Here is a 20,185-nt window from a genome sequence, read left to right on the forward strand (position 1 = left end):
AAACACCACTGAAGCCTCCATGAGGTTGTTCTTGTATAGTCCCTGTGATGTTTAGGTTACAGTTGATGAAGATTCAAACCAGATGTGCAGTGTAAAAACAATACACTTCAGAGCTTCAGGGCATTTATTGTTCATTAAAAAACTAAATAATATATATAAAGTTGGTTATCCATCAACAACACTGGAGATATGAAAGAGTGATGAATCAGCCTACAACTGAATTTACAGTAAGCTAAGTTTGAATATTTGTAGGGGGCATCTTCAGTAATAACTGCTAATAATAATTATACAGAAGAAATGGTGCACTGGAGGAACAATAATACTTGATAAATACTGGACAGTGTGTGATGCAGCAGTCTGTAGTTTTAGGAAAATCTAAAGTGTGAAGAAATAGGAGCTGTCATCAAAGCGACAAAAGCATTAAAGGATGGTCATCGTGTCTGTTATATCAAATATAGATATAAACGGTATTAAACTGCCTGCTGAAACTACAGTTAGCTATAAAGTTCAGCTTGTATTAAGGAAGCTGTGATTAAGATTAAGCATACCTTTATTAGTCCCACAATGGGGAAATTGCACAAGATAGATAGAAGCAAGTCTGTAAGAGTTGGAGACAGATGATAACCGATGACTGTAGTTAGGTTGTTTTCAAAGCTGTACTTGTGTGATTAATTATTAAAATATATAATTCAATCCAATAACTCCATATAGTCAGTGTTACTGTATTAGATTAAATGAAGCTGAATTCAGGAATTATTCAGGAAGCTGAATAATTTGCACAATGATTGCAATACATTATTCCAACGAAGTGTACAATTATAACAACTTACAAGAAAATATTACACAATGGTATCGGCCTGCTTTAATCTTTCGGTCTGTGACCGGAAATTCTACTGAAGGGAAAAACTGATGTCCGTGAAGGCGGGACCAGGTCTGAGAGTGACCAATCCAAAGAAGGACAAGCTGTCCGAAGAGCCTGTACAAACAAGGAAACGTCAAAGACATGTTCTGGCAAAGGCCGGATAGAACGGAGTGGTTTAAGGGAGCATCCAGTCCTTATGATGCTCGTACCTGTCACGGCAAAGAGAGGGGACAGCCTTGGAGCCTTGGTTAATCTTGCCTCTGATACCAATTATATTGCACATCATGCTGCAGAAAGGCTCGGACTGGTTGGCGAGACAATCTCACTTGTTATGTATGGTGTGGGCAAAATGAAGGTGCGGGTTAAAACAAAAAGGTATCTTGTGACAATAAAGGTGTGGACCCCACGAAGAACCTTAAAGTTCCACGAGACGACCTGCTACGGGTTGGAAGACATTGCTAAAGTGGATCACGTGGTGACCTCTGGACAACTGGAGCAGTTTTTCTCTGAAGTTAAGCCAGGAGAACTGGCTCGCCCAGAGAAGATTGATCTACTAATCAGTGCAAGGAAGGAGTGGAGGTGACCACACAACACTCGAAGATGCACTTCGCACACTCCATGAGGGCAGTCGCTGTTAAAGTGGAGGAACACTGTGTGGAAAAAATGGGAAACCGCTTGGAGCAAGGAAAATAGGTGGTGGTCGGTAGAACAGCGACGTGCAATAAGGAGGTCCTTGAGTGGTTAAAATGGGACACCATCGGAGCTGCCTGTGTTCCCATCTGCGGAGGATGTCGTTGTGGAAAATGCCCACCAGGAGGAAAGGAGATGTCCCTAGCCGTCGAGATGGAGTTGGAGATAATAAGGACGGCCCTGACCTTCAAAGAGAGTGACACCCACAGCAACCAGCCTCACTGAGATGCTAAGTATCCTTGGAAGGAAGACCCAGCTTCTCTTCCCAACAACCGGAAGGCTGTAGAAGCAACGTTTCTGAGGACAGAGAAATGGCTGACGAAAGACCCCCTGTGGAAAGAGGCCTACAAGAGACAAGTCCACGAGATGGTGGCAAGAGGAGCTGCCATTAAGCTCACCAAGGACATGATGGATAGTTGGAAAGGACCTGTGTGGTGGGTGAGCCATCTAATTGCACCTAATCCACACTCAGTGACTACACCAGTAGCAAAAGGCCCATGTGCATCGATTCTTGTGGAGGGACTCACCAGAGGATGAGACTGAGGTCTATGCTATTGTGAGGGTGAACATGGGTGACAAACCGGCGGGATGCATTGCGCAGGAGCTGGTCTTGTAGATCAAGATCAAGTTATGTCCACAGAGCTGTGAAGAAGTGGTTGGCTTGTATTGGGAGAGCCTCCATACTGTCAAAGTGGGAGGTAGTACCGACAGTGGAAGATCTCGAGTCTGCGTTCCAAGAATTGTGCCTGGCAGCCTAGGAAGTAACATTTCCTGTGATGACACTGGATAGGCTCGTTGTTAGCAGGGATGAAGCTTCAGGGCTCCTTAGATGCTATGGCAGGTTTCAAGCCTTTACCCATGAGGGGGTTGGAGTACCCCTGCTTTCCTACATTGCCTGGGTCAGCACCCTTCTCACACGGGAAGCCCATGAAACTAACCACGAAGGCGTCGCGGGTACAGTTCTTCGGGTAAGATCTAAAGCATGGGTGGTACAGGGGCCAAGGAACATCATTGACTCTTGCATGCACTGTCAGAAAACCAAAGCAAAGATGTGCAAACAGGTAATGAGTGAGCTTCTACTCGAACGGACTAAGCCTGCTGCACCTTTCGAGTTCACGACACTGTCGGCCCATATGTCATCAGAGGTGCTGTAAAATGGAGAACAAAGATGAAAGTGTGGGGGGGTGGTGTTCAGCTGTATGGCTTCCAGGGCTATGCATGCGGACATAGTGGAAGATCTGTCCACAGAAGGATTCCTAAAAACGTATCAGCGCTTCACAGTCCTCAGGGGCCACCCACGGAAGCCCTGGTCAGATCAAGGCACCAACTTTGTGGGTGCCAGACCGATGTTACAGGAACTGTATGAGTTTCTAACGGACGTTAACAGGGATCAGATTCAGAAGGCAGCAGCCACAGGAACTGATTGGACGTGGGTATTTCATCCAGCGGACATGCAATGGTGGCCTACTTGGATCTCAGGATCAGTAAGCCAAGTGGGAGGTGTATGATTTTGCAGTACAAAACTTTATTTCCTGATGTGAGTGTGGGAAGTTTAAGGTACCGTGTTATGTGTCTGTACTGTAATAGTTGTTCATGACTGTTAGATGTATAGATGAATGGCGCAACTGCGGAGCATGCGCAGTTGTAGTGCAGCTATAGCAACTACTCTGACAGTTTCTAACATTTCACCTAACACAAACTAAAAGGAATGTGCCTTAATAAGGTAGATGTTGATTTAAATGTCCCTATCTGATCTTGATTTTGTAGACGCTGCAGTACAACCGACTGACAAACGTCGTCGGCGGAGTCTTGTGGGATCAAATTATTTCCCACGGTCCCCAAACGCACCAGCAATTTCTTTCCGAACGCAACATCAAGAACATGGCCGACGTGACAGCGGCGGACGAAGGGAAACTCAGCAAAAAGTGAGGATATTAATTTCTTCAGTCGCATTTTAACCATTCTGGTCCTCTTGTGCTGTGCTTTTCATAAATATGCTGTTTGTTTGACAGTTACTAGTATTTTTACTGTGATGACCAGGTCGTTAAATTAAAGCATAGTGAAGGTCCCATATGGAGGCACGTTATAGACCTACCTATCCCAGAATTCAGTTCGTTTGTGACGCTGGTAGTTGTAGTCCTAAACATAATGAAATCACTTACGTTTGCGTGTGTTGCAAATCACAATAAACTACAAGTTCCAACATCCTTTACGTTTAGCTCATGCAATTCCCCGGCTTCATTTCAATCATCAAGTTATGGTTTTAAAGCAGCTGGTTCAAACGCTACTGTGGCATTTTAGGTGTAGACCGTAAAGTCATTATGTGCTTTAAGCGTACAAAAGTGTGGATAAAAATCCCAAACAAGGCTAACTGCGTTTTTGTTCTCACGTCCGGACTTTCTTTGCAAGCTAACAGAGACACTGTGGAAACCATGGTGGAAAGTTGTCACATCCGCCTTGCTAACCACTGGAAACACAAACAGTTGTTTAATCTGTTTGCTGATTATTATTGTTAAGGGCAGTTCATGTTTAATTGGTTTACTTACCCTTCCCAGCAGTGCTCAGAGTAAATGTAGGGAAGTGTACCTGCTGTACCCTACCTTTGTAAATATGTCTTTTTCTTAGGTCTGTCTGCTGACTGGTAGTGCAGTATGCTGTGTCTGGTCAGGGCAGCCAGGCAGCAGCTTTGCCAAGCCTTTGCGGTCAGGGGACAGTGGTTAAGATATGCACCCCCATGTGCTGCCACAGGCCCTGCTCAAATTTACGGGAACCGTTGGAGAGGTGACAAAAGGTTGGTGGCTTTTCCATTCCAGCGAGAAAAACAACCAACCTTTTGTCATCGTTTTGTCCTCCTTCCTCTTTATGCATGAGAGTTTGTTGTTCATCTGTTATTTGTAGATTGTGGTGTGTTATTGTGTAGAATCGAGAGACCAGAACACAGAAAAATGCACTAATTTCCTTGTGCACCTTTCAGGGTATATATTCTGGGAAGTCATAAACAGCCAAATCTAACTCATGTTTGATCCCTCCTTTGTTTATATCAGTGAGCAGAAGAGGCGAATGAAAGCTGAGAAGAAGGCAGCTGAGAAAGAAGCAAAGTCCAAAGAGCAGGTTCAGCAAAAGAAAGAGTCCAACAACCAGGAAGTACAAAATGCTTGTGGGTTGGATGAGGAGACTCTTGACCCAAATGTGAGATTTCTTTAATGATCATTATACATGTTTACTAACTAACCCTTATTTTTGTATTAAAACAATCACTGTCGTTTTTAACCTAGCAATACTTCAAGATCCGCTCTCAGGCCATCCAGGACCTGAAAGGCACCAAAGAGGACCCATACCCCCACAAGTATCATGTGGACCTGTCACTCACAGAGTTCATTGAGACGTACAATCATCTACAGCCTGGAGACCAGCTGACAGATGTTGTTCTCAGTATTGCAGGTACCAGAAATAGTTCTTTATCATTTTTGTTTGCTGCCCATGTAGTCCAGCTGTGGTTCCTCTGTGAAATGTAAAATATTTTTGCAGGCCGCATCCACGCCAAGAGGGAATCTGGTGCCAAGTTGCTTTTCTATGACTTGCGAGGTGAAGGTGTCAAGTTGCAAGTTATGGCAAACTCAAGGTATGAAGTCATAACTGACTGTTTTGTGTACACTGTATCAGGGGCAGTATGGCAGTACATGGCCATAAGCACTCATCACTGCTACAGTGAGCTAGATTATCAATATAATTAGTTTGATTACTGCAAAGCAGTCAGACTTTAGTTATATGTTTGATTGAAGTAGCACTTGTACTGTAATCTGTTACTGTGGGCACTTCATACAGCAGTGATTTATGTGTTTCTCTGTCAGGAACTACAAGTCAGAGGAGGACTTTGTGGCCATCAACAACAAACTGCGCCGTGGTGACATCATTGGTGTCCGTGGTAACCCAGGGAAAACAAAAAAGGGAGAACTGAGCATCATTCCAATTGAGATGACTCTTCTGTCACCATGTCTGCACATGTTGCCCCACCTCCACTTTGGCCTCAAAGATAAGGTGGCAGCTCGTTTTTGTGATGAATGACTTGCATCTGAAAGCACCACTTATAGAACATTAATGGCAGACAGACAGCTAGAGCATTCATCCATACAATTTTTAGTTTTTACAGCTAGAGAGTTGACCTGCAGTCTGCTACTCACAGATGTCAGATGCATCATGTTACATTATTACTGGTCTTAAATTGTGTTACAAACCAAGCTTACCATGAGCATTTTTTTCACACCTAGTAATTTTCTCTCTTAAAGGAAACACGATTCCGTCAGCGCTACTTGGATCTGATTCTCAATGACTATGTGCGACAGAAGTTCATAAATCGCTCGAAAATCATCTCATACCTCCGCAGCTTCCTTGACCAGATGGGCTTTTTGGAGGTAAGATGTGGTGTAATGTATTGAGAGATTAAAATTGACCTCCCGGTAATTGCTGGTTCCTCTTGAGACAGTTAAAGTTAGTCAGGACGTGCATCTTTGCTGACTCATGTTTGATTGCTTTAGATTGAAACACCAATGATGAATATTATTCCTGGTGGAGCAGTAGCCCGCCCATTTGTTACTTACCACAATGAGCTGGATATGAACCTGTACATGAGGATCGCCCCTGAGCTCTACCACAAGGTAAATGTGATGCTTTTCTGTAGGAGAGTATTTTACTGCTGAGCCCCTTCTAAATTATTGACTATAAATATTGTTAAAAAAAACAGTTTGTTATACCTAATGTCTCTCTCACAGATGCTTGTGGTTGGTGGAATAGACAGAGTGTATGAAGTTGGCCGTCAGTTCAGAAATGAAGGCATTGATCTTACTCATAATCCAGAGTTCACAACCTGTGAATTCTATATGGCATATGCTGATTACCATGACTTGATGGACATCACAGAGAAACTGCTCTCAGGTATGTAAAAACACAACCTCACCTCACAATACAACTAAATCTTGCTGCAAAAAAGGTGTCGGTAGAAAACATATTGTATATATTAAAATATAACTTTCCCTTATCGAGTACAGTCTAATTTCCCTGAGCTCACTAGTTCCCTGTTCTATCAGGAATGGTGAAGCATGTCACTGGAGGCTACAAGGTGACTTATCATCCTGATGGTCCAGAGGGACAGGCCTACGAGATTGACTTCACTCCGCCTTTCAAAAGAGTGAGCATGACGCACGATCTGGAGAAAATTATGGGTGTCAAATTCCCTCCCACTGACAGCTATGACACTGATGGTAAGATTTGCAAAGATACAGGAAAAATATTTTTTTTATGTTAACTCTTTCTTTAGGAACTGCCGTTACTGCTTCCATGAGTTACATTAAATGAACTGTTTGTCTTCCACATTTTTGTTTCCAGAGACACGTAAATTCTTCGATGACTTGTGTGCACAGAGAGGAGTTGAATGTCCTCCTCCCAGGACCACAGCTCGCCTCCTCGACAAGGTGCCTTATTGATGGACATCAGTCTGCCCCTCTTTACATTTAGTTGTTGTTGCTGTTAACTCTGGCTTTTATGTTCCTGTAGTTGGTTGGAGATTTCCTGGAGGTCACATGTATCAACCCAACGTTTATCTGTGATCACCCTCAAATCATGAGCCCCCTTGCGAAATGGTGAGAGAAGCTTTGTTTTGTCATAATTTTTTAAAATTGTAGTTTTGAAGTTCATACTGACAATCCAGCGATTGTTACAGGCACAGATCACAGAAAGGCCTGACGGAGCGTTTTGAGCTGTTTGTGATGAAGAAAGAAATCTGCAATGCTTACACTGAGTTAAATGATCCCATTAGACAGAGGGAGCTTTTTGAGCAGCAAGCTAAGGTGTGTATAAAAACGGCTCACTCCTACCTGGATGCTGTACATTATCAGTACATTATACCAAGTGTATACTGCAAGTTAATCATCTGATCTGGATCTTTTTTAGGCCAAAGCTGAGGGTGATGATGAAGCCATGTTCATTGATGACACCTTCTGCAAAGCACTGGAATACGGTCTGCCACCAACTGCTGGCTGGGGAATGGGTATCGACCGCCTCACCATGTTCCTCACCGACTCCAACAACATCAAGGTAAAGTCTTAACGTATGAGCACATTTTAGCGTGTCTGGAAAAAAGGTACTACTTTGAGGGTGTCGCAACCAGTAAATAGGGCTTGTGCTGGAAAAGTTATTCATTTTAAACCTGATGTTACAGATGGCATAGAATAAAATAGAACACAGGGTTTGAAAATGCTTAAAATCCTTAGAAATGCTTAAATTTTGCACCAAGTGCTTGAAAATGCTTGAAAGAGCAATGGTATTAGTTTCATAACAACATGCTATCTATATCATAGAACCATGAATAAAACATTCACCAAATGATAGCCCAATGAATAACAAGGCAGTGTGTGGTTAAGTATTGACTTTACAATAGCAAAGTTGTCACATTTTTTTTTTGCAATCCACAACCCTTCTCAATTCTTCACTATTTGTATTTGGGGAATTTGACTAATACCCGGAAGCATCATCACCCTCCCTGAGCGCTCTATGCGCTGTACATAATGGTGAATGTTGTTACACATTTCCAGTATGGACAGGAAACAGTTTGTTACATATATGTTTTTTGTTCTTTTATAAATGTTTGAGCTTTGTGCTAAAAGGAGAATTACTTATTTTGAATACACAGAGCCTGGTGGCCATTCGACTGTAGTTATGGTTATTACTTCAAGTTAAACTAATGTTTGTTCTGTTGTTCTACACCACTCCCTCTATCTGCATAAGTAAAGAGACTGAGAATCCATCCCTCTATCCTCTTTATTCATGGTGGGATTTGTGGCATTAAATTGCGTACTAGTCATTTCTGGTAGAATATCTATACTTTTACTCAAAAGTACCAACACAATAAAAACAAACAATGGCATTATACCATCTCTTAATGAAAAATAATTTTGTGTCCATTACTGTTTGGTGCTTGAAATGCTAGAAAAATAGTCCTTTAACATGCTTTACATTTGACTTTGGAAGAGGTGTGGTTGAAACCTGTGTGTGCAATTCTGAAAAGCTAAATCTTGTGCAAAGTCAGTCAGTTACAACAAGCTCTCTCCATTTATGTTTATGTAAGAGAGAATGACCTGGTCTAATAGTTTTGCTCTTCAACAGGAGGTGCTGCTGTTCCCAGCCATGAAGCCTGATGACAATAAGACTTCAGAGCCCTCAGAGGGAACCTCTGTTTAATGACAGGACCTCCTGCTGTCACATCTCTGCAGGAGCATTTACCTCACTGTGGGCTTCAGAGGAATCTGCTGGTTTTGTGTTTTATCAATGTTGACATGTCAGATCATTAAGGAAAGTCATCTTGTCTCAAATTCCTGATTTACTGATGAACAGTGATGAATACTCTTTTCTTCTTTTGTATTTCTTATACTTGCTTTGGCTGTAAGGAGACATTTTAATCCTCTTTGGATGGTACTCGATCAGGAAGTCATTTGTTCTGCTGCTTTATGACTTGGATGTAATGCTTCTGAATACACTTTGATCCACAGGAGGGGGTGTGTGTGATACTGACAGCCATATACACACCATGTAATGACAAAGCTCAAGCCCCTGTAATGTTTTAAGTGGTCTGAGTATATTCATGTTTTTACCTGGTCTGTTTGTTTTCTATGCCTCTTTTCAAGGTGAACTCCACAATTTCAATGTTCCTCTGCCAAGAAGTCTAAACATGGCTGTGTCTGAATAAAGTACATAAGAATCTATGTGTGTTCTGTCTGTGGTCTGTTTACAAACCTTACAAAGTTAAGTGGGTCATCAGAAGAGTTGTTTTTAAAACTGAACTGTGAAGAGTGCATTATTTTAAGGTTTGTTAGGAGCAGATAAAGATATGAAAATGAAACTTCAACAAGCAGAAAAAACAATTCTGAAAACTCAAACCAAATACTGTGACACAATTTGATCAAATATCTGGAGCTGTTTTTAGGGTATTTGAAGTAAAGAAACTAGATTCTTCCACTTGGAAGAGCATGTGGTGTAGGACTTTAGCTTTATAATCCTGCAATAAAAAAAATTCACTCCAATTTATTTTACTTCCTGCATCACCCATCTGTTCTGTCTGCCAAGGACAAGATACAAGAAATCAGCACAGGAAGGAGACACAACAGCACTAAAGGAAAAAAAACACACCTCTGATGCGGGTGAATTCTGATCGTCCCTTTATTTCTGGGAATATTATGTGTTTAAATATCCGTAGCCTGTTGATAATGATAATAATAATAATAGTTGTTGTTATCAAGTTAATTTCAGCCAACTATTATAAATAGTTTCGATTTTTTTCTGTGTTTGCTTTTGAACTTGGGTCAACCCCCCTTCCTCCTCCTCCACCCCTACGGGAACTCGCAACCAGTGGGATGGTGCGCGCTCCCGCGGTCAAGTGTATGTGCACTCGATTAGACAGTCGGTCCACAGTGAGTGAAGATGGCGATGAGAGCAGCGCTGCGGTGCCTCTCTGCAAACTTTTCGCCGAGGCTGCCTCAGCTCCCGTCAGCAGCGCAGGTTTCCGCCACTCGGCTGCTGTGGAGGAGCGGCTCACCGCGAACACTGAGCTCGACCTCGGCCTTGTCCACAGGTAAAATTAAAAACATACCATAATAATAATAATGGCTGGCTGGCTGGCTGGTGGTGTAAGTGGTACATGCGGACTAGTGGTCACACATTCCTGTGTGACTGTAATGGCAGAAAAAAAACTCAGTTTGTGTCACTTTGCCCTCAGAGGAATGCAGAGAGGGGGCACCTCACAGATTGTTTTTAAGTTGGGTGACTGCGCTCAGAAACTTAAGGAGCCTCCAGATAATTAGCTGCCACATGTTACCTTGGCTAAAGTGGGCATTTTCATGTGAGTGACCGGCAGTCAGAGCACGAGCTCCAAATTGAGATGATAATTAGGTCTCGTGCAAAGGAAGCAGCAGCTTATTGAACCAGATCATACTGGTGGACATTTGTCATTAAATAGCTGAGGGGCTGTGACTGTCATGTGTTAACAAAAATGAATTCTTTTGTACAAAATATAGTTTATTTTTTGTGAAGAACAAATATGCCTGTTGAAATAAAATGCATAAAAAATATAATGTCTACAACAGCCTTTAACATTCGGCTGTCAGCACTGACATGGCTCATGCATCAGCATCTTGCACAGTTCACAATCTGGTTCAAACCTGTATTTTTCTGCATGGTCTGATGCCAGCAGTGGAGATTGTTGAGGCATTACAGTGCTTCTTTCAGGGTATTTCAAAGATGACAGCGGGAGCTGAGCGATCAGAAAGCTGTGACTCTGCTTTTTAAAATCTATTTGCACCTTTTTACACAATGATGGTTCTCCACCTGAATTTTGATTGGCAAACCGTCAGTAATAACACACTTTACCCTGGTCTATAGTGCAGCATTCTACCATCACACTAATGTTGCTGTTAAAGTTTTGTTCTGATTCATATTTTTGAACTCCTTCCCTTGTCCCCCCTGTAGCCCTGAAGTTCACAGATAAGCATGAATGGGTGCAGGTGGAAGGTGGAATTGGCACCGTCGGTATCAGCAGTTATGCTCAGGTAGGTTGCAGGTTTTTGTCTTTGTACTAATCAATGAATTATGACACACTTGGTTCAGAGGTTTACAGATGGCAAAACAAAAAATAGTGATATGCTAATGTCTGTACAGTTCAGCTCTGCTCTTTGCCCTCAGCGGATCCACTATAAAAACAGACTAATTTACTGCTTTATGGCTATTGTTTGAGACAATTGATCACTGGCACACTGCAGAGGTTTGCAGGAAATTTCCACGACCGAAGCTGCACCATAGAAAGCTTTGAATGATAGCTGAGATTTGCCTCCGTAGTGAAATTCAAAGTTTTGTTTTCTTGTGCTACCAATAGAATTGTGTTTTGTCATGCCAGATTGTGAACTTAGCCTTTTTATGTGCTGCATTTGTTTCTCTGCAGAGGAAGCTTATGCTGTAAACTAAATAAGCTTTTAGCAACCGTCTTTTACTGCCATTAGGTTATCTCAGAGCATTATATTTTAACATACTTTATGTTCGTTTAGACTTTATTAAATGGGTGGTAGTACAACCCCATGTCTGTGTTTTAGTGTACATTTGTTTAAATAATGTTGCAAATAATCGTCATAGACCAGGTCACCAGCTGCCTACTGTGTAACAGGCATCTAAAAATAGTTTTGTTATCTTGGACAGCTTCTCATTAAAGCCAGAAAAAAAGTAGTAAAACATCTTGTAACTGTTTCTTTAGGAGGTAACAGATCGTTGTAGGAGTGTGTCAATGAGATATGCAGTGCATCGTGGTTTAGTAATGTCAGTACTCCATGTGGCTTTGTTATTCCTGTAGCTTCACCTGCCCGATTCAACAGCATTGTAAAGTAGGCTCATGATCCTGAGGGATGATTGCTTTAATTAGTACATTTTCTTCTGACTGATAGCTCTTTGTTTTAAAACAACCATAACATTGTGTTCTTCTTGCTCACTAAGGTGTTGTGTGTGACTAAGAACGTGATTTTAAATGTATTTGATAATTATATTTCTTTTTATCTATTGTCAATTACTTTAACTGATTAGTATCAGCTAGATATTTTAGGAATTAGCAATAACTTGGTGGCACCTACAGAACAGGACGTGTACTATCTTTTAAAAATAAAAATCTCAGATGTGATATTTGGTTAATGTTAGTGGTTGTAACGATTGGGGCTCTTTTTTACACCATGTTGCTGCTGCATATTTCCACTACAGTACTAAATGTGACATAAGGCTCCACTTATGCACAGTAAATTGTGATTGATAAGTCTGTGGCCTTATATGAAAGAAGATCAATTACGTTCTGGGATTTAAACCTACCACCCCTGCAGGACTGTGAAAGTTGTAGGGGAATATGTATCACTTCTTATGTTTCCTGTTCGTATGACCTTTAATTAAAACTACTATAAAAAGTACAGCTATTTAATAACCAGCATTCCACAGAATGATTTTTGAAGACTAATGTGTTGATGCATCGTTTCAGGAAGCCCTAGGTGATGTGGTTTACTGTGGACTTCCTGAAGTTGGCCAAAGACTGGAACAAATGGGTAAGAGCCTGAAAGGCAATGCACACTTAATAAATAATAGGTTCAATCAGTGTGAAGAAAACAATGTTGTGTTTGTGTGTTGTAGAGGAGTTTGGTGCCTTGGAAAGTGTGAAGGCTGCCAGTGAGCTGTACTCACCATTAACAGGAGAAGTGACTGAAATCAACACAGAGCTGGCAGAAAATCCTGGATTGGTAAATAAAGATTGCTATGCAGCAGGTAGGCGTCACAGAGTCCTTCCCAACCATTACTTGGAAATTCTCCCATAGATTTGTTGCCAAGGCAGATGATGTAAAAGTTGCCAAACCAGAATAATGTTGCAACCGGTTCATATAAAACGCATTCTTTCAGGATGGATACTCAAGATGACCATCGAAAAGCCTGAAGAACTTGATGGCCTCATGGACCAGGCTGCATATGATAAATTTATTAAGTCACTTGAAGAATGAACTCACTGTGCTGCTCTGTCATGTAACTGGAATCAAAGATTAGTAGGCAGTACTAACAACTTGAGCAATCTTTATCTGTGGTATTTATTTTGATACTGGAATTGTGCTATCAAAATAATTTTTTAAATGTTCTGTAACAACTTCCACTTAGAAGGTTAGGGTGTGTTTAGCCTCTAGCAAATCTAAAGGGCTGTTAATCTCAAGATCTTTTGGTTTTATTGGGTCTTGTTTCTGGTGCTTTGCTCCACTTTTTAAATGTGCACAGATGTGCTACAAGACTGGAAATTCTTTTAATAAAATCTGGTCTAAGTTGAAACACTTGTGATGATTCTTTTTTGATCCTTATTTTACAATGCCATTTTTAGAAGTAATCTCACATTCTCTCTAGTAAATATAGAGCAGTGTATTGTACTTCAAAAGGTTTATGATTGGACAGATATGTTCATATCATGTTGGTGTACATGTGCTGACAGGGCATGCTGCTTCTTTTTGCTTGTTCTGCGCACCTTGACCTTTGCCCTCAGGTGATGATAGGCTGAGATAGCAGAAGTGAGCTGATCAATGATTAATGCAGCAGTGCTTGGAAACTCAGTGAACAAAAAAACTGCACTCCTGGGCTGAGAAGCTATAACTTGTAATTCTGGCTAAAACAACCATTCTATTAATTTAAACACATGTATAGTATATATATATTGTTGGGTTATTGTACATATTCTTTACAAGTGTCCTGCTCCAAGATAAAACATGATGCTGTTAACCCCCCTTGAAAGCTTTATGAGAGGTGTGTACTTAGATTTCTAGTATTTCAGAATGAGCAGTGTGTTTGTATGAGACATAGTTACTCAGGGGAGAAGACAAGTTCAGGCAGGATTGAGATCAAGATTGAGATTGAGAGGTGTAAAGGTGCACATGAATTTTATCCATGTGTGAACAGATGATACAGAGTTTGTAATAAGGTTATTGATGATTCAGGGAGACTAATGTTTGTATTCAATCACATTTATTCTCTAAACACATGAACAACAACACAGGCTTGTTTTCAACATGCACTGAGTGAATAAAATACATTAATATACTGAGCAGCACATCTCTGATTACAATATGGTGTTGTGTCAAGTCCTGTGTACAGTACACTCAACCTTGTTTTCCTTTGTAGCGGCTGAAATAAATGAGCTCCTGTCAATACACCCACAGACACTTTACAATGCTAGAGTCCTACTGGTACTGAGAAGTGGTAGATCTACATCTAGTGGTCAATGCACAAATTTCATTGCTGTTTTTAAAGGATCAGGTTTGTGAACCCATAAACATGAAATGATTCGCATTATTAGGACCACCATGCAAAATCCATTTTAAGAATAGCAAATAACTTCTGAAACTAACATAATATCCAATTAAGTACGATAGTGAGGCACTACGGTTTTATTGCATGGACACTTTGACAGTTCAAAGTATCCTATGTTCACAAATCACTGAAACCATTCATTGAAAATACTAATAAATCTTTCCATTTTCTAAGGGACAAACCTCATTTCTACACACTAAAAGCTGCTGAAAAGATCATCAATCATTATAAACGACATTGTAAAGATATGACAATATAATGAAATAAAATAAAAGGAAACGTGTTTGGTTCTAGCCAGACAGAGATGAAAAATCATAATCCAGACACTTCCGGTTTGGTTACATTTCCGTCTTTGCTCGGTGTACTAGAGTTCATGATTTTCCTACGTCTGCATACAAATATAGCCAAGTTTATAAAAGTAAAAATAATTCGTAAACTGAATGATCGCGGTTATTTTATCTAAATTTAAGATTTATTGACTCGTTTTTGTGGGAGGGAATGCTTCCTTGTATACAGTACTCTTTCATAATGTGTGTCTGATCGACTATTGGCTGGCTGTTTCATATCCCACAATCCACCACTTCACAACTTCCTTTTTCCTTTCGGCCATTTTCCTCCCTAGTAGGTATGAGAAATTAATCTCTAAAAAATCCAAACTTATCTGCATCAATCCTGTGTAATTTAGTGGCACTGAACAGTTTTATATATATCCAGAAAAAGTACGTTTTGTCATCTTTTAAACTATGTGATTATTGCCAAAAATTTCCTCGTTAAATTGCTTACTAGCGTATGTTTTAGTGGTGATGCCCGGTCAAGTGGTGACTGTTAGCATCGCTGTTACAAATTAGCCTTTGCAGCTCAGTGTTTTAACAGGTTAATTTAAAATAAAATAAGAAAGAAGTATTTGTATGTTGTCACAAACACTAGTCCTATTGTGTACATGTCTGTAGCACGAATGGCGTGTTTAATTAGCAGTTAGTCTTGTTAAAAGGCTAGCTTAGCATCACATATGTAGCTGTGGATAGTGTGCCGGCATGACAGTCGACTCATGTCTGTTTGCCACGCTGTGTTGCAGGGAAGCAGGCAGCCATGGCCCCCAGCCGGAATGGAATGATCCTGAACCCTCACTTCCACAAAGACTGGCAGAAAAGAGTGCGTACCTGGTTCAACCAGCCAGCCAGGAAGATCCGCAGGTAAGGCATGCCTAGAATGCTAGCGAGAGACGCTAAGTTTGGCTAGCGTATCTGCCAGATGCTAATGAAGGAGTAGCAGAGCCAACATTTATGATCTACAGATAAATGTTTAGATTAGAGCATACACGAAAGGACATTTTGAAATCTACACTGAGAACAAGTTCAGTTTAGGTTTTTCTGCTGTGGAACTGGAATAATATTTTGTTAACATGGGCTTCTGGCAACAGAAAGCCATTCTTGAGCAAGTTTAAATGTGTAGTAGAAGCAATGAGTGTAAGAGCTTGTGTGTACTATTTTCATTCAGGTGATGTCTGTGTATATAAAGTAAATACTTTAAGGTGTCTGCCCTAGTGATTCTTGGATCTGCCAAAATGTGGTGTAGGCAGATCCATGTATCCTTTGGTGTATTGAGAGTGGAAATATGTTAGAGACCTGATATTGATTATGGCCAGGATTAACATGCACTAGATTTTTTTTAGATATTTACACTTTATGCTGTGTAAATATCAAGTCTTAACTATTTGTTATATGATGTCTTTGACATGATTGTAGAGACATAGAATATACTTTATTATATATATAGACATGGGCATTTTCTGTCTGTCTATTCACTTAATTTGGTCAATGGCACTTAAAATTGATACAGAACTGTTGTTCTCATGCCTTTTTAATTTGACTGAAGCACTTGGTTACTGTTGTTTGATATCTAACCTTTTGCTATTTCCCAAGGCGAAAGGCTCGTCAAGCCAAGGCCCGGCGCATTGCTCCTCGCCCTGTTGCTGGACCACTGAGGCCACAGGTTAGGTGTCCCACTGTCAGGTACCATACCAAGGTTCGTGGTGGACGTGGTTTCACCCTGGAGGAGCTCAAGGTAATATTTCCTAGGTGTCTGTAAATGTTTTGAGGCTGGATATTTGCTTTAAGTCTGTGTTTTGAAAACATTGTCTCACGATGTCCACAGTACAACATCAAGTATTACTGACTGGAAAGCATAACAGGCTCCACTAAAGTAAGGAATCATAGCCAAAAAAAACTTTAGCACTGTAGAAGAACACTATGTGAAGACTTGATGTTCTTGCCAGTGTGTACCTTACTTTTCCCCCTTTTTTGGGAGACAACTAAATGATGTGCATCACCTCACAGAATGTGGGTTCGTTGGTGGTTTTTAGGCCATGTACTGTTAATTGCATTTCTATTCCAATTTCTTTAGGCCTTGCCATTAATGTAAATGCTACATCTCATTACAAAATTAAAATTGCTTCCTTCAAGAAGGAAGAATGTAAGATGAACACAAAGCACAGCTTGGAGTTCACATTTTGGCCATCGATATGAGACTGTCAGACTATAACAGGCAGAAATTACCATTCATACATGTACACTTTAGACAGATTTTAAGTACCTGTGTATGTAAATAGAATTATATCCCCTTTTGGCAAATAAACGCTGACCTGTGATAACGGGTACAAGGACTATCTTAATGTGTGTATACATCATAGCAGTCAGATGATGACAAATCTCCGGAATCTCTGTATTTACTTGATGAATACTTTGAACCCTTTATCTGATGACTGCTGTGTGTTGTCAAAAGCATAAACCAATTTTACTGTTGTATTTGGGACTTCAGTATTTTACTATGTAGATGACCTGTCATCTAAATGATAAGTTTTACTGATTAACTCCTATTGTTCTTCTCCTGCAGGCGGCTGGCATCCACAAAAAGACAGCCCGCACTATTGGCATCGCAGTTGATCCCCGTCGTCGCAACAGATCCACAGAGTCTCTTCAGGCCAATGTGCAGCGCCTGAAGGAATACCGCTCCAAGCTCATCCTGTTCCCCAGGAAGGCTTCTGCCCCAAGAAGGGAGACAGCACTGTAAGTTTCTTTGCATGAAAACCATTTTAGATCATCAAACTTCAAAACAAGTATTGGCTCCATAAGCATTCAAAAATCAGGGAGAGATCTGGAGTTCAGGACTCCAGATTTGGGGGATTGGGCTGATTTCTTACATTGGTCTGACACCTTCACATATTCAGTCAAGATTTGTTCACATCACAATTTCTATATTGGAGTGCCTGGGTATTGATCTTTATCTAATGAACCATATGTTATCCAAGTAAACTTTTTGAATGTAATCAAATGCTAAAATTCACTCGTGTTCTGTGGATTTTTTTTGTTATTCTGAGATTGTTGTGGATTCTTGCACTGTGCAGCCCAACATATTTAACTCGCACAATTTCTGATTCTTTGAAAAAAAAAAATGTGTATTAATATCTGCTGGTGTCAGTTATTGATAAATATGAACTGTTTGTTTCAGGAGGAGGAACTGAAGATGGCCACACAGCTCAGTGGTCCAGTCATGCCCATCAAAACTGTAAGTGTTATTCCTCCGTCAGTATCTTATGTTATTGGAAAAAAAAAAAACGAAAAAAAAACAAATTGCTTTGGAGTTGTTTACTTGCTGTCATGTCATCAAATAGAAACGGTGAAATCTTAAGTTAAAATGTTGTCAGTGATGCCCAGTGTAAGGCCAAAATATAACAACTATCTGATCATTTGGTATTGAAGCAGTCAGTTGATGACAAATCTCCGGAATCTCTGTACTTCTTTGATGAAATCTTTGAACCCTTTTTCTGATGACTGCTCTTTAAAATCAATAATACCTAAAACCACCAAAACTGGACACATGTTTGTATTTGTTAAGTTATATATTAAGTGTCTCATAGGGTCACATTTGTTTCTTCAGGTGCACAAGAAGGAGAAGGCCCGTGTTATCTCTGAGGATGAGAAGAACTTCAAGGCTTTCGCCAGCCTGCGCATGGCCCGCGCCAATGCTCGTCTTTTCGGCATTCGTGCCAAGAGAGCCAAGGAGGCTGCCGAGCAGGACGTGGAAAAGAAAAAGTGAAAGTAGTCACTATGGAACTCTGCAAAATAAAGTGTTTAAAAAGAGTAGCGTGAGAATGTCATGATTACAGCCTTGTTTAGGTCAAAAAGGTAAATATGATGACCATAGTAGAGCCCACTGAAACCTAAGCTCAGTGATTAATCATCAATAGGAAATACTTGGGTTCAAAAGTGACTGAAAAGTTCACAAAAAACTTTTATTCTAGGAAGCTGCTGGTGGAGTACAGTCTATTTGACACAAATGTGAGCAAGGTGAGCACAGTAACTGGAAAGACGCAGCAGGGGGACTTGGATAGATGATCCATGTGTAAATGCAGGCTATGTCCTGTGAGGCTAGAAGGCTGCTTAGGGAAGTAGAGAGGTAGTGTTTTTTTAGAGAAAGTTTGCATGTGCCAGAATGACTTCTGGGTTCAGATAATAATAATAATAATGCATTGGTCTTATGTGCTTTTCTGCTCTGTTGGGCAGGCACTCAAAGCGCTTACATTGAGATGCATTATTCTTTCACACCACATTCACACAGTGGCAGTGGTAAGCTACCAGTGGTAGCCGCAGCTCCCCAGGGGGGGACTGACGGAGACGTGGTTGCCAAGGTGCGCCTACGGCCTCTCCGACCACCGCCGATCCATTCATACACATTCATACACTAGTGAGTGCACTGGAGGCAATGTGGGTAAAGTGCCTTGCCCAAGGACACACAACAACCCTGCTCTACCACTGAGCCACTGCTGCACAATCAGATCCCAGCCCCTTGGTAGGGCTGTATTTATGCAATCATAGAGGTGAAATCACAGCTACTGAAATATATATATATAAAATAGTAACCAAAAAGCTGAACCTTAAAGTGGCAGCTGGAGTAATATTTTTCACCTGTGCATTTTTCTTTGTAACCTCATGTAGACACCACTAGGTGTCACTTGCGGCACAAAGATTAGCTCAGTAATGAAGACACAAATCGTTTATTAGGCTGCAATGTCAAGGCCTTAAGCTTGACATTGCAGCCTAATTGGCATACTATTCAACTGTACTTAATGATGTCAGTTACTCAGCATCTTTTAGGGGAAAACTTTAAATATATTTTTTAGTCTAGTCAGCAATAACAAACCCAGAAAAAGTCTAAACTTTGAATGAACTTGACACAATTTTAACAAAATACCCATGGTTGACTTCATGCTTCAGGTAGTGAAGTGTGAAGTGGAGGTCAACAATAACCCCCAAGGCAGAGGAAGGTCAGGAGAGGTGAGCAGAAAAAAAATACCATCCCAGTGGGACGGTCTTACTCAGCCCCTGGTGGGAGGCAAAGCTGAATTTTAATTTTCATACAGATGGTAATGTGCCGGCAGACATGAACCAAAGCTGACTGCAAATATGAAGCATTGCTAAAACAGCAGAGGTTCGGAGACATTTATAAACCGTGTTAGGGGGTGTTCTGATAGGAATGAATAAAACAAACTGTAAATAAACAAGACAGGAGCAGAGGAACTCCTCTGTGGAGGGTGATGGCCCATTTTAAATGCATGGCTGTGTTGGATGGCCAATTTCAAGAATGATCCCGACTACAGCATGTCAATGTGTTTACGAGGTGGGACTTGAATGTCCTTGTGTTTGTCTCCTTGAGTGTCTCTCTGTGCTT

At 40.8% G+C, this 20,185-nt stretch overlaps 3 protein-coding genes and 2 non-coding genes across 6 annotated transcripts; all 5 read left to right on the top strand.

The window, feature by feature from the left end:
* The first annotated feature begins 3,343 nt into the window (after positions 1-3,343).
* Positions 3,344-9,306, top strand: kars1 (lysyl-tRNA synthetase 1). Of its 2 annotated transcripts, XM_028402598.1 has the most exons (15): positions 3,389-3,477; positions 4,178-4,343; positions 4,597-4,741; positions 4,828-4,993; positions 5,081-5,174; positions 5,404-5,590; positions 5,839-5,964; positions 6,088-6,207; positions 6,322-6,484; positions 6,637-6,810; positions 6,935-7,020; positions 7,103-7,188; positions 7,269-7,395; positions 7,499-7,642; positions 8,711-9,306. In XM_028402598.1, exons 2-15 carry the CDS (start codon positions 4,204-4,206, stop codon positions 8,783-8,785), a joined length of 1,833 nt encoding a protein of 610 aa, XP_028258399.1. In that variant the 5' UTR covers positions 3,389-3,477; positions 4,178-4,203; the 3' UTR covers positions 8,786-9,306. The 2 variants fall into 2 exon arrangements, with proteins under 2 accessions (XP_028258400.1, XP_028258399.1); XM_028402599.1 differs by lacking the exon at positions 4,178-4,343 and having other exon boundaries at positions 3,344-3,477.
* Positions 9,307-9,980: 674 nt separating this feature from the next.
* Positions 9,981-13,429, top strand: gcshb (glycine cleavage system protein H (aminomethyl carrier), b). The gene is made up of 5 exons (XM_028402051.1): positions 9,981-10,172; positions 11,066-11,145; positions 12,603-12,666; positions 12,752-12,883; positions 13,016-13,429. Exons 1-5 carry the CDS (start codon positions 10,022-10,024, stop codon positions 13,111-13,113), a joined length of 525 nt encoding a protein of 174 aa, XP_028257852.1. The 5' UTR covers positions 9,981-10,021; the 3' UTR covers positions 13,114-13,429.
* Positions 13,430-15,056: 1,627 nt separating this feature from the next.
* On the top strand, positions 15,057-18,597 carry rpl13 (ribosomal protein L13). Its single transcript, XM_028401782.1, is given in 7 exon segments — positions 15,057-15,079; positions 15,534-15,651; positions 16,381-16,522; positions 17,351-17,498; positions 17,501-17,523; positions 17,966-18,022; positions 18,395-18,597. Coding segments are annotated over 6 exon segments (633 nt in total). The 5' UTR covers positions 15,057-15,079; positions 15,534-15,547; the 3' UTR covers positions 18,554-18,597.
* LOC114434014 (small nucleolar RNA MBII-202) lies at positions 17,156-17,234 on the top strand. The gene has a single exon (XR_003670451.1). It is a non-coding gene; the product is annotated as a small nucleolar RNA MBII-202 (small nucleolar RNA).
* LOC114434013 (small nucleolar RNA MBII-202) lies at positions 18,225-18,306 on the top strand. Its single transcript, XR_003670450.1, has one exon. It is a non-coding gene; the product is annotated as a small nucleolar RNA MBII-202 (small nucleolar RNA).
* Positions 18,598-20,185: the final 1,588 nt, after the last annotated feature.

This window comes from Parambassis ranga, chromosome 3, assembly GCF_900634625.1.
Source record: "Parambassis ranga chromosome 3, fParRan2.1, whole genome shotgun sequence".
Taxonomy (NCBI): Eukaryota; Metazoa; Chordata; class Actinopteri; family Ambassidae; genus Parambassis; species Parambassis ranga.

Excerpts from the sequence above, each read along its gene's own strand:
- kars1 (XM_028402598.1), top strand. The coding sequence starts at position 4,204 with ATGCTGTGTCTGGTCAGGGCAGCCAGGCAGCAGCTTTGCCAAGCCTTT. Across the intron at positions 6,485-6,636 it reads CACAGAGAAACTGCTCTCAG|GAATGGTGAAGCATGTCACT; the intron begins GTATGTAAAAAC and ends CTGTTCTATCAG. Across the intron at positions 7,396-7,498 it reads TTTTTGAGCAGCAAGCTAAG|GCCAAAGCTGAGGGTGATGA; the intron begins GTGTGTATAAAA and ends GATCTTTTTTAG.
- gcshb (XM_028402051.1), top strand. The coding sequence starts at position 10,022 with ATGGCGATGAGAGCAGCGCTGCGGTGCCTCTCTGCAAACTTTTCGCCG. Across the intron at positions 10,173-11,065 it reads GACCTCGGCCTTGTCCACAG|CCCTGAAGTTCACAGATAAG; the intron begins GTAAAATTAAAA and ends TCCCCCCTGTAG. Across the intron at positions 11,146-12,602 it reads GTATCAGCAGTTATGCTCAG|GAAGCCCTAGGTGATGTGGT; the intron begins GTAGGTTGCAGG and ends GCATCGTTTCAG.